The 13,551-nt window shown below is 40.7% G+C and overlaps 1 protein-coding gene and 1 long non-coding RNA gene across 12 annotated transcripts in view; both read left to right on the top strand.

Annotated features, from left to right (window-relative positions):
- Positions 1-13,551, top strand: part of LOC142895745 (uncharacterized) — a 135,398-nt gene that overhangs the window by 118,272 nt on the left and 3,575 nt on the right. For 8 of the 10 annotated variants that reach the window (XM_076037002.1, XM_076036999.1, XM_076036995.1 and 5 more), the window contains 5 exons: positions 8,804-8,926; positions 10,093-10,179; positions 10,355-10,373; positions 10,540-10,559; positions 10,665-10,705. In XM_076037002.1, the coding sequence (XP_075893117.1) occupies positions 8,804-8,926; positions 10,093-10,179; positions 10,355-10,373; positions 10,540-10,559; positions 10,665-10,705 (290 nt within the window). The remainder of the gene's footprint in view (positions 1-8,803; positions 8,927-10,092; positions 10,180-10,354; positions 10,374-10,539; positions 10,560-10,664; positions 10,706-13,551) is intronic. The other 2 variants (XM_076036993.1, XM_076036996.1) reach the window with 2 other exon arrangements.
- Positions 2,406-4,680, top strand: LOC142895746 (uncharacterized). 2 transcript variants are annotated; one of them, XR_012928249.1, is made up of 5 exons: positions 2,406-2,866; positions 3,153-3,171; positions 3,758-3,796; positions 4,057-4,081; positions 4,548-4,680. It is a non-coding gene; the product is annotated as an uncharacterized LOC142895746 (long non-coding RNA). The 2 variants fall into 2 exon arrangements; XR_012928248.1 differs by lacking the exons at positions 2,406-2,866; positions 3,153-3,171 and having other exon boundaries at positions 3,508-3,796.

The following is a 13,551-nucleotide window of genomic DNA, read 5'->3' as shown; positions in this document are numbered from 1 at the left end:
AGAGTTCACCTGCTGAAGTTGAAGTCAAGTGTTTCTACACTGTGAAGCTTGAACATCTGGATTATCCCTCCAATCACAGTGACGCACAAGTCATGATGATACATAGTGAGTGACTGCATTCCTAATTCTGTTGTATAATAATTGTTACGGACCACTTTGTCTAGGGGGAAATGGTTAGTAACAAAAATGGGACCACCAAACAAGTTCTACGAGCAGGTTTCAAAATTAAGATGATTTTTTTTAATGATTTAACAAAGAATAATTACAACAACAACAGACGAAGGGCAGCGGGTGGCGCCAAATCAATAACTTAATATAAACAAATTATACTTATTGAGACCGACACAACCGTCCCGAAAAAGGGACGCCACCCATAAACCTAAACAGAAAAAGCTACAGAAAACAAGGGGAAACTAAACCCCAAAGAAAACCCAAAAACTAAACCTAGAGCCCAATCATTCTAACAAACAAATACATAAACACGAGTGTCAACACAGGGAAAGGGTACGAGTGCTGCACATAGGTAACACAAACACGGGAATCGAATAGGGTAAGGGTACGAGTGCCGAGTGCTGCACGCAACTAGCACAGACCGGAAAATGGGAAAAAAGGAAAATACCTATTGGTAATTCATCAACTTTTGAATTCATTCTGTAAGTGGACCACCTCAGTTGAGTGTTCACCATTCTCCTGGTAGAGATGTTGTTTTCACATGTTCTCTGCCTGGATCTGCAATCAAAGACCCAACCTGTAACCTGTATTTTGGAGATGCAACCGTCCAGAGGGTAAAATTAAGTTACAGAAGCATAATGGATAATAAGTGGTTCTGTCAGTTTTTTGTCTCAATCAATGACCTGCTGAGACTCTCACCTCAACAAAGCCACGCCAGCTGTGATTACAGTTTGAAAGGTGATCCCAACACCTTGTCTCCTCATAGTGAACGATGCAACTTGGCAGGTAAATAAAACATTACATGACGACATAAACTGCTGACGATTCATTGGATGTAGTGCAGACAACCCAGTTCAGAGCGAGAAAACAATGTATTTGGCTCAGTTTTGATGACGACATTGCAGCATGAGAGGCAGACACACTGCTGGTTGTACTGAATCAGAGTTTGTCATGTCACCAACTCATCAGTTTTAGGTTATTATGAAGCTTAAATCGAAAAGAATCATGATACAGTTTGGAGCATGAAATTCTCTCTTTGTAATTGTAGACACTGTGGAGACTGAATCAAGAAGGGCCCCCACACAACCATCACTGCAGAGGACATCATCACCCACCACTTCAGTGAAAGGCAGGGCTGTTTATCCTGGTACCCCCTTTAAAATCCCAGTTTAAAGTTAAAGAGAAACGATGGAACATTTTTACTGCAATAATGCAGCTCCAGAAATCTTGTCATGGTTAAATATGTTGCAGAGAGAATGAGGCTCTTTCCACAACCCCCATAGCATCTCCCGGCCAGAAACTGGCCTTACAAGCCTCACCATGACAATCATGGGCCTCAAGATTTGTTCTTACGTGGTTCACAGGAGCATTTTAGGTGAACACAAATTTTCTCAAATTTTTAATCATCTCTGAGGCACAAACACATTTTTATGACCACTTGCAAAATTTTCCTGCGGGTGGCCTATTGTCTGTGAAGGTTCTCAGTCTTGAAGATTACAATTAACTGAACTAAGGCCATTAGAAACATTTAACTGCTTTTCAGCACTATGAAACAAACACCCCCCCCCCCTCAGCCAGGTACCAGCAGCTTGATGCTAGAACAAACCATTGCTGGCCAACTGTAAGTTTCTATGACAGTGATTTGCACCACAAAACTTTAGGGGGGAGTTTTGTGGACGAAAACAACAACCAAAACAGAAGTGATCGACTTACATCGTTCTCCTTTAACTATCTGTATGCTGAATGAAACAATCAATGTTGAGAAAAGCAATATACAATTAAATGTTTTAGATGCTAACAGTCTTTAGGCAGAGCTGAAATTATATTGTCCGAAAAGTTACAAAGAAGTCTAGGCTCATGTACACACATACGCACACACCCATGGACAAGGAAGCCGGAGTAACCAGAGAACCTCTGCACACCCCTCTTTATTTAAAAATGCAAAATCTTTATTTAAAATGTTTGCTTCATAAACATTTGAGAGAAGGGACCTTGATAAAACATAATGTCTCATGGGTCTATTGGTTTAACATTTTACTTTCATAATTCATATTTAGCTTCTGCTAAATCATAATTTTCTCACAAACAAATAGCCAAATAAAGCAAACTTTGCTGTGTGTTCTCTCTTTTTTAACATGAGGCCTATTATTACTGACTTGAATGTGTCTCATAAGTGTAATGCGAGGAAACTGGTTGTTTCAGATTCAGATTGGGAACCGTGAGTTCTTTTTTTATATAGTGTGTTTAGGTTCATATCACAACAAAAAATTACAAATCAATATTGAATAAATACTGTAGATACATGATATCACTATTTTACTACTTTAACACAGTACTGAGTCTCCCTGTAAATTATCATAAAATTAGCACAGACAACCATGAGCTCTGCCACGTGGTTCTTCTTGACCTCAGTGGGAAATAAGAGGCTGTGACCTGTGCAAACCTTGACGCAAAGGCAATGCTTTTAAATGGTTTTCACCTTATGTTTCAGGATGTTCTCTCTCTGTGGCTGTCAGTTGGTTTCTGGTTTGCCTTCTCACTGCATGTACTTTTATTTCAGTTTTCTTTCTTTTTGCTTTTGTCTCAGACATGAATGACCAAATAGAACTGCTGAAATGGAAGCTGAAAGTGGGTGTAACTTGTTTTGGAGTAATTGTTGGCATTCTGTGTCTGGGATGGGCTCTACCTGGAACAGGTAAGTTCAGTCGAACCTGAATGCATTTTTTACCATTACCTCTTGACGTGAGGTTTAACTTTTGTCAAGTGCAACAGACGGATGTGCGGAAAAATGTTTCTCCTCCAAATTTAGCCTATTTGTCTTCATCAATGTAATCCACCCATGAAACTCATCAAAGGGAAAACTTCCCCACAGTCTCTAAATATGACCTAGTCAGCATTCAGTAATAGCAGTGTGAGCTCACAGCAAGACGGAAAAATGTAATTACAACTAAACTCCTGATGTTCTTCTTGCTCTTTTTCAGACAAATGTTTTGACCAAAGGTAACAACAATCATTCACTGTGAATATGTGCTCAGCACCAATATTAAAAGTATTAAAATATACATTTTTTTGAAACAAATTTTTTTTTATCACATCAGGGGGAGGAAAAAAGTGGGCACATTAGGCGCAGATATGTTGTAAGTAGTCACTGCAACACATTCTGCCTCCTTCTTAGGACTCGTTGTAATTTTTCTTTTCATTTTATTTCTTTGTAGGACACAAAGCATTGTCATCTGTAAGTGATTGGAACATTTTATAGCTGCATTCACAAATAATTGTTGTTGTTAGTTATAAGTGATATTATTGTATATAACCCATATGTATATATATATATATATATATATATATATATATATATATATATATATGTATATATATGTGATGTAAAATGTAAAACGTTATTACAACTAAATACATCCGTCTGTGCAACTTTGATAATGTTCTTCTTGCTCTCTTTCAGACAAATGTTATGACCAAAGGTAACAATAATCCATCACTGTGAATATGTGCTCAGCAATAATATTAGTGGAAGTACTTAAGTTTCTTTAATCATCATTTAAAAAAAATGTATTCGTCATCCCATCAGTTGGAAGACAGAAGTGGCCGCATTAGGCACAGATACGTTGTAAGTTGAAACATTTGTTTTTCAGTAATCAGTGATTATAACACTGCAACACACCCTGCCACTGACTGACACTTTGTACATTTTTCATTTCATTTTATTTCTTTATAGGGAACAAAGCATTGTCATCTTTAAGTATTCAGGAAATCATATAGTTTCATTAACTAATACAAATATAACACACCAAACTAAACTGCATTGTTAAGTGATAATTATAGTAGCATTGCAGAGCATAGAGGTTTACAACATCTTCCCTTTTGCAGATGACAGCTGCATGCGCAATAGCAGGTAATAATGTCTGTTTCTTGTTACTGTGGGTTTCTGTTTATATTGGGTGCCAATTCTAACATATTATTACTGGTACTATCAATAATAATAATAATAATAATAATAATAATAATAATAACAATGGTGATGAAACATTTTTCTTGGTGTTTCTGTGTATTATATTTTTTTGAACATTGATTGATGGCTATGAAGGATCTAATCAGTAGTCAGTTATAGCAGTGTTAGCCCTCAGCAAGATGGAAAATGGAAATTACCACCTCTGCAACTTTATATCATCCTTCTTGCTCTCTTTAAAACAAATGTTTTGACAAAAGGTCACAATAATAAATACGACTGACTGATTGCCATTACTGATGTAATGTGTGATCTAATCATATTGAAATGACCACATGGCCATTTTTCTTTTGTTTTGTTGTTGTTGTTTTTTTAAATGAAAACACTGACAGCTGCTTCCTTTCTTCCTCAGAGTAAGATGGAATAAGGTGTCAACCTTAAAGGTCCAGAAGAACCTGGTTCATGTCGTAGAAGAATACAAAGGCCCAACTCTGTTGTCATGCCACATCAAACTTGTGTTGCATTGTTTTTACTCAATTGTACAGCAAACAGTTTTGAGTTGATTTTAATGCTATTACTGATTGTTCGTAATGGGAGTTTTTCTGCTTTAGTTTTGAGGTTTTCCTGTTTGTTGTCTTGCTTCACTTCACACTTCACACTTCCTTTCCCTTTGTTTTCAGTCCACTGTAAAAGCAACAACTTGCAAACGGGTGCAATTGAAAAAAAGCTTCCTGCTCATACTAAAGCTTCTTACATGACTGATGTTCCTGGAAACTCCTGTCAGCCCAACTATTGTTCAGTTTGCTGTCTGCCAGTCACTTGCTGTCTTTCCTGTTATATCGTCCTGTCTGACACAAACCTTGATTCTTAATTTTTTTTTTTTTAAATTGTTGACTGCTTTTTTGTCTTGACCCTCATTTACTGTACTTGTGCTAATACAAGAAACTAATTGACTGGACCAGCATCTGTCCTTATGTAAGAAGCCACTTTTAAATGAATCCACCATGATGCACCATGAAAATACTTACAGTTAACAGTCTAAGCCAGACTAGATATAATGTGTGATTTAGACATCTGTCTTTTCACTGACCTTATCTTCATTGCTTCTAAAAACTAATTTCTGACTATTTTTTTTCCATGACTCCGATAAAACTCACCATGAGGTTACTCGAAAATTGTAATTCAGAGAATTATTCTGATTCAGGGGAAAGTTCTAAAACTGTAGTACTGGCACAAACACTCAGGATCTTACATCAGGGTGGAAGGGATGACATGACTCAGGCTTCTTTCTGTCCTTCTGAAACTTCAGCCGGTCACATTTAAGTGACTCATTGTGTTCAAAGGTGTCAAGGCAGAAAACGCTACATCGAGGCACTGATTCACAGGTTCATCATAACTGAAAACATAAAGGGTAGAAGGTTAAGTTGAGGCAACTGGACTGGTTTTGCTGATGTAGCAGGGGTGCTGGAGGCTCTCTCTCTCTCTCTCTCCCTCCTTTGTTTTGCTGGGCCATTGACACCATCTGGGCATTGATTAATGGGCGGGGTTACCCGCTTGAAAAGGTGGCAGCTTCCGGCGCACCTCTGTCTCTCACTGTCCCTTCGGGATCAGCTGGTTTGCTGCCGTGATTGTCGCCCAGTGTGGCGGGCCTCGTGCTGGTGCGGCAACGTTGTTTTGTTTGTCGTCGCGGTTGCACGCGATCTTTGGATAACTAAGCTTGGGCGTTCGCCGCTTTGGTTGCACGCGCTTCATCTTGTGCAGAACACAGGTATGAGCACTCCGCTCTGCTTCCTCCTCCGATCATGTTATATTTGTATAACGATGACACGGTCCCGCTCTCAAGGCGGTGTGGCAGGTTGTTGGTGGCGTGAGGCTGGGGTTGTCCTGCCGGGAACTCTCCCGTTGGTTGTGCCTCCATTCGGTAAGTCGGCGTTGTCCGCCTCCCCTTCCCCCTTTTGGTGGCTTTATTCACTTACTTTCAGTTGCGTGAGTGTGTTGTGTCACAGGTGTTTTTCGTTTATAAGTTCTCCTTTCCCTCGACCCTGACTTTGGCCGCCGTGGTAAGCCCCAGCTCTGTCCACCCATTTATCAATGTTTGTTATTGTGGTCAAAGTGCAACTTATTATGATTCAGTAGCAGAATATACCTGACTTTTAATTCCTTTTTTTTGTCTAATAAAACTGTGAAGGTAATTCAAAACCGTCTCTCGCCCAGTGGTGTTTCGAACCTTGCGCAATTTAGATTTAGTTCCTGGGACGAAGTCCCCAGGTGGCGTTGTTGGACAACAGAACTTCCTTTCACCCACCCTTACACTTGCCACACTATCTTGAAGCATAGTAAAACATAGCAAAACCGGTTCACTGCTGCAGTCACACTTATTGTCCTTATTGTTTTTCAACAAACATTTCACATTTTCACATTAACACTTTACCTTTTTCCAAAAGTAATATCACTTCCAAATAAGTCATGCACACTATTTTCATTTATTTTCTTAGTGGTTTTTTTGCTTTCCTGTGAGAAAAACTTCAGTGTTCCACTGTGGTTTTCCTGTGTGCATTTTCTCACAGAAAGAGAAGTAAAGCCAGTGGATAGTTAGACTTGTAGAACCTTGTGGCAGCTTCATCATGGCCAAACATCTGCTGTTTGTCATCCTCATCCGTTTTGCCTTTGTTAGGCCCTGTTTGCACTTGGTCATTTCATGCGTTTTTTGCTGATCAGATTACGAAAAACGCATGAAATGACCAAGTGGTGGTTTTGGTGATCGCATCGCATAAAAACGCATTCGTCACGGCCGTGCGAACAGAATGCGAGCTCAGTCCACATTAACGACCGCCTACTCCACTCACCTCTCCCGTGTACGTACTTGGTCGGCGCCCCAACTTCCAGCGTCGTCATTATAAAGCTACAAACAAGAAGCGAAAACATCATTTTTGTTAGACTCGTTTATTATGACGCTAATAAATTTCATTCCGCATTAGCGTATTTCAGCGGAGCAGCGGTCGCAGTTTCCCCACATATGAGATTAAATGTGCGACGTTGCATCCGAAAATTTGCCAGCCACTGTTGATCCGAAAATAAAGTCGTCACCACTCTGTCCCACCAGTCGTTACTCCTCGTTCGGATCCATACGAGCTGCAGTAGAATTAAAACGAGTGACTTGATATAGTCCGCAAACTGGAAGTTGATTCTTATTCGCTGTCATGTAAAACTCGCCGTGGTTTTGCGCTTTACTGCCCCCAGTCGTTAAAAACGGAAATGACGCATGTTGCATTTGCATAGGTTCGGCAGGGGCGGCATACAGCTCTAGTTTATGTTCATTTAAAATTCAACAGCAGTCATCTGAATGTGTCTTAGATACAACTCTACAGTACAGGTTTTCAACCAAACTGGTCACAAGCGGTGCCCCACATCATCTGCTGGTTAGGTGTATTTCATCTCAACTCACATCGCCATGTCTATTTTAATAGTGTGATGCAATGCTCTGAGAACATTTAAAACCATAACCAGAAGTGATGCATCGATTGAAACATTTTGTAATCATTTTGTAACTCGTAACTATAAACTCGTACACTGCAGTATAGAGGATTCCACGTACCAACCTTAAGAGCTTCACAATATGAACACTGCAAATATTCTGTTCAACTCATTGATTTAAACATCTGCCATATGAGAACAGCTCACAAGACCACTGACTCTTGTCAATAAAAATCTGCCAACACTTCTGCAAGAGATTTAACGTTAAAATGTAACAAACTATGTTGGTGACAGTATGTGATGAAATTAAATCATTGTCCACAACAGCCACTTTTTTTTCATTAAACTCATCAAAGTTACACCTGTTAGGCGCGTCTTCGTCCGCACTGTGATTTCTTTGACCAATTCCCGTAATGGGCAGTATATCGTAACACCTCAACACCTCTCTTCTCTCTGACTAAGGAGTGGCTCTCACTCAGTGCAATGTTTATCCAAGGCCATGTGTTTTATTCTTCATTTAAACTGAGCCCATATGGCCATAACATGCTTAGGGCCAGTAGACGCATTGGGTGTGTGCAGGGACTCCGTGGCTCTAAATTTAGAAATTTAGTTGTAAATAATGTAAAAACACAGCAGCCTTTGCAATATTAGCGTTGAGCTTCACCCGCGCTCACAGATTTTCTTTTCTTTTGTTCCCTGTTCCAAAATATCTAATTGTATTTCTTTACACTGTGCCTTTCATTGCAGAACACTTGGTTGTGGCAGGTGTTTTTTTTTTTCTTTTAATAAAAGAGCCGAAGCGCAGAGCACAAGCAGAAGCACAATGGATAATAAGTAATTCTGTCAGTTTTATGCCTCAATTAATGACCTGCTGAGACTCTCACCTCAACAAAGCCACGTCAGCTGTGATTACAGTTTGAAAGGTGATCCCAACACCTTGTCTCCTCATAGTGAACAATGCAACTTGGCAGGTAAATGAAACATTACATGACGACATAAACTGCTGAGGATTTATTGGATGTAGTGCAGAAAACCAGTTCAGACTGAGAAAACAATGTATTTGGCTCAATTTTGATGATGATATTGCAGCATGAGAGGCAGACACACTGCCGATTGTACTTAATCCCAGTTTGTCATGTCACCAACTCCTACCTCAATGCAGTTTAGAGTATGCAATTCTCTTTGTAAATGTAGACATTGTGGAGAGTGAATCAAGAAGGACCACCACACAACCATCACTGATACAGACTACAATCAAAACCAGCTCTACAGCCAAAGTGCAGTTGGGGACATCATCACCCACCACTTCAGTGAAAGGTAGGACTGTTTATCCTGGTGCATTGAACAACTAAATGAATGAAACTGAGCTTATCCCTTGAGTTCTATAGTAGGAAAAATGACAAACCCATCTTTACACTAGATAGTGTAGAAGTAGGTTGACAGGGCACAAAGTCTAAAACCTAAAGAGCCGCTCACTCAGTGTTGCTGTTTTTTCGTGTGTGTGTGTGTGTGTGTTCACAACTAACTTGTGCTGATTCTTATGTGATTAAATTAATTTGTTCTGAATGTGAATTATGTTTTATCACTACGTTTTCTGTATAATCCATAATTAACGTCATCTATTGAATCAACTTGGTTGAAGTATTGACTTGTTTACCTTCCAGTGTTAAAGACATATTAAACTTTGTTTCAAATTAATACATTTTTAAAATGAACATTTCAACATATTAGTTCAGACCAAGACAGCAAGATTTTGACGAAGCTTTAACACTCGATAGTGGGGAAGTAGTGTGACAGTGCACAAAGTCTGAGCACTAAGCTAATGTGACCACATTGAAATCATGAGTCAGACCCAGCATTGCCATATAGCCCACAGCCTTGTCTTCTAAGTAGGACAAAAAGTTCATCAAGACAATTAGTGTGTTGTGAATATTGTTGTATGTGTCTTGAGGTGGTTTGCCTCTTATGTATGTATATATATATATATGTATATATATATATATATATATATATATATATATATATATATATATATATATATATATATATGTATATATATATATATATGTGTATATATATATATATATGTATATATATATATATGTGTGTATATATATATATATATATGTGTATATATATGTATATATGTGTATATATATGTATATATATGTATATATGTATATATATGTATATATGTGTATATATATATGTATATATATATATATATATGTGTATATATATATATGTGTATATATGTATGCAACAGAGCGTGGTATTAGAGGGGGACAACCTCTTGCCTTTGTTAAACATATGCAATATATGTCATTTTTGTTATTGAAAGTGAACACTTCATAAGAAACTAATCATGAATCATTGTTTTTGATCTTACTGATGTGGCCATTCTGTTGTTCATGTTGTGGTGTTTCTTCAAGTGCTTTTCCACTGGAGGTGAAACTGACAAATATTTGTGTCTTCTTCAACAGACAACATTATCAAGATCATAGCAGGTGTGACATTTTTTGGAGTTGCTGTTGGTGTCAGTTTCCTGGGATGGCTATTCATAAAAAAGGGTAAGTTAAACAGAACCTTCATGCCTTTTCATCACAGTTAAGGGAGCCGTTAATGAACACATTTTTGGTTTAGCCCTTATCATATTTTTTTTAATTAATAAAGTGAAAAAAGAGAGAATCATTATTAACTTTTCCACTGGTGCAACTCTGACATTGTGCCCCTCTCTCCCTTCAGAAAGTTGTTTTAACAAAAGGTAAGACATAAAATGCAAAATAAGCTAAACGACAATTTCCTCAGCACTTTTATTTCCTTATACTTCAAATTGAAGTGATTGATACTAAACAAAATTAATGTCACATGAGATTTAATGTTGTGTGTGTGTGTAGTGATGACAGTGTTTGTCACTATTTTTTTTATAGGACACGTGGAAATATATCCAGTAAGTGAATTTTCTGTAAAGATCATACAAAAGTCACTAAACTAAATTTAGATTTATGTCAGCGGACGCAAGGTGTTAAGATTCCGTGTATCTTCTCTTTTGCAGATGACTCTATTGACATGGAAGTTGTTGACAGTCGAGGAGTGGTAATAATAATAATATCCCATTTAAGACACGCATGTATTTCAATATATCGCAAATATAGCGAGTGTAAGTGTTTAAGTGTTGATTGTCATGTACGGTACGGTACTTAGATACGCTTGCGCATATATTGGGGCTTTTACGGTAACCGGTGGGGGGAAGACAGAAAAGCGCTAGCTCGCACATGTGGAGTGTCCTTATTCTTTTCCTGCCGTGTGTTTAATTAAAGCATCCAGAAAGATATCAAGCCTCCTTTGCCATCATTTTACATGGTGTCAGAAGTGGGATGGTGTGGAAGGTGTGGCAAAGCACGGCACAACAAGGACGAAAATTGCCCAGCTAAAAAGTCTACATGCAATATATGTCATAAAGTAGGACACTGGGGCAGAGTCTGCAGAAGCAAGAAAGTAGTGAGTGAAGTTACAGAGCATACAGAGCAGCAACTGCCGTACTTCCTGGGGGCTGTGAGGAAAGCAGATGGGTCATCAGAGCAGTGGTCTGTCCAGCTACTGATGGGCTCTAAACCAGTAGAGTTCAAGATCGACACGGGAGCCGATGTGAGTGTCATTAGCGAACATACCTACCACTCACTCATCCCAAAAGGTCCACTACAGCCATCTGAAATTCCACTGGATAGCCCTGGAGGCGAGCTGCAGTGTCTTGGAAAGACACAGAGCACAGTGACATACAAGGGAAAGACTCACCCACTTACTGCATACGTCATCGGGGGTCATGCTGTAAACAACCTTCTCAGCAGGCCGATGTCCGTAAAGATGAATTTAGTAAAGAGAGTGGACGAAGCAGTGTGCAACAGAGCGCATGTGCAAGCATATGGTGAGCATGGGACGTTAAAGACCGAACCAGTGAAAATACAGCTGAAAGAAAATGCTCAGCCGTTTGCTGTACACACAGCACGACGTGTACCACTCCCTATGCTGCATAAAGTAAAAGATGAGCTCCAAAGAATGGAGGAAAACGGCATCATTGAAAGAGTGACACAACCCACTGACTGGTGTGCCCCAATGGTGCCGGTCCTAAAGAAAAGCACAGGCAGAGCCCGAGTCTGTGTCGACCTCAAAAAGCTGAATGAAGCTGTAAAAAGAGAGCATTACATTCTGCCTATCACTGAAGAAATCACAGCGAAGCTGAGTGGGGCGACAGTGTTCTCTTCACTTGATGCGGCCAGCGGCTTCTTCCAAATACCGTTGCACCCAGACAGCTGCAAACTCACAACCTTCATCACACCGTTTGGCAGGTTCATGTTTAAGCGGCTGCCATTCGGCATCACCAGCGCACCGGAAATCTTCCAGAGGAAGATGATGGAGACACTGCAAGGGCTGGGGGGTGTCGAAGTCTTCATGGACGACATTCTGGTTTATGGGGCCACTGTGGAGGAGCATGACAGCCGCCTGGAAAGAGTGATGCAGCGCATCGAGACAGCAGGTCTGAAGTTGAACCGTGAGAAGTGTTCCATTAGGCAGAGCCAGCTGCGGTTCCTGGGACACCTCATCGACCGGTCAGGGATTCGGCCGGACCCCGACAAAGTGGAGGCTATTCGGCAGCTGTCACCACCAACCGACGTGCAGGAGCTGAAAAGGGTACTGGGGATGGTGAACTATCTGGGGAGATACATCCCCAACCTTTCAACAATGGGACAGCCGCTGTATGAGCTCCTGAAAAGTAAAAGTGCATGGACATGGAGTCACGCACAACAAGCGGCCTTCGAAAACATCAAGGAGCTGTTGACAACTGCGCCGGTCCTTGCATACTACGACCTAAGAAAACCCACTGCTGTATCAGCCGATGCAAGTAGTTATGGACTTGGGGGGGTTCTCCTTCAGCTCCATGGAGAACAATGGAAACCTGTGGCGTACTGTTCCAGGCGCCTCACCGAAGCTGAAAGCCGCTATGCCCAAATTGAAAAAGAGGGGCTAGCTGGCGTGTGGGAATGTGAGAAATTCGACAGATACCTCAGCGGCCTGGAGCAGTTCAAGCTGATAACAGATCACAAGCCACTTGTGCCCCTTATCAACAATCGCAGCCTGGACAGCGTACCTCTACGATGCCAGCGCCTTCTCATGAGGCTCATGAGATTCAACCCAGTAGCAGAGTACGCTCCAGGAAAGACTCTAATTGTTGCCGACACCCTGTCACGCAGTCCACTGGCCAATACGTGTACAGAGAGTGACACACATAGTGAAGTTGCATGCTACGTGGCTAGCGTAGTGGAAGGAATCCCTGCGTCGGCAAGTAAAATGGATGAGATCAAAATGGCGACTGCAGACGATGCTCAGCTGCAGTCTGTAGCGAGGCTCATCAAGAGGGGTTGGCCTGAACACCTCAGCAGTGTGCCCTTGGATGCAAAGGAATACGTCCAGGTGAAATCTGAGCTATCAGAGCACAACGGCCTCATTCTAAGAGGAAGCAGGATCGTGGTGCCAAAGTCCATGAGAGGTGAGATACTCCTGAAAATCCATGAAGGGCACCAGGGTATTGTAAAATGTAGGGAAAGAGCCTCTTCTTCGGTATGCTGGCCCGGACTTTCTACTGAGCTGAATAAGCTAGTGTCTTCATGTCAGGTGTGTCAGGAACTGAAACGAACACAGCAAAAGGAGCCTCTCATTTCAACACCGCTTCCAGAGCGTCCTTTTAAAAGAATCGCAATGGACCTCTGTGGTGATTTCAGACTATTACTCCAGGTTCCTGGAAATACTGCACCTACCTTCAACGACTACCACACAAGTCATCCTGAAACTCAAATCAGTTTTTGCCAGATTCGGCATTCCAGACGAGGTGGTGAGTGACAATGGACCCCAGTTCGCAAGCATGGAGTTCCAGAGGTTTGCCAAGC

The sequence above is a fragment of the Nelusetta ayraudi genome, unplaced genomic scaffold, assembly GCF_046127955.1.
Source record: "Nelusetta ayraudi isolate G7.1 ecotype Tasmania unplaced genomic scaffold, CSIRO-AGI_Nayr_v1 ptg000050l, whole genome shotgun sequence".
In the NCBI taxonomy this organism is placed as follows: domain Eukaryota; kingdom Metazoa; phylum Chordata; class Actinopteri; order Tetraodontiformes; family Monacanthidae; genus Nelusetta; species Nelusetta ayraudi.
The sequence above is the reverse complement of the archived record's forward strand: the minus strand, read 5'-3'. Positions and strand labels throughout refer to the sequence as shown.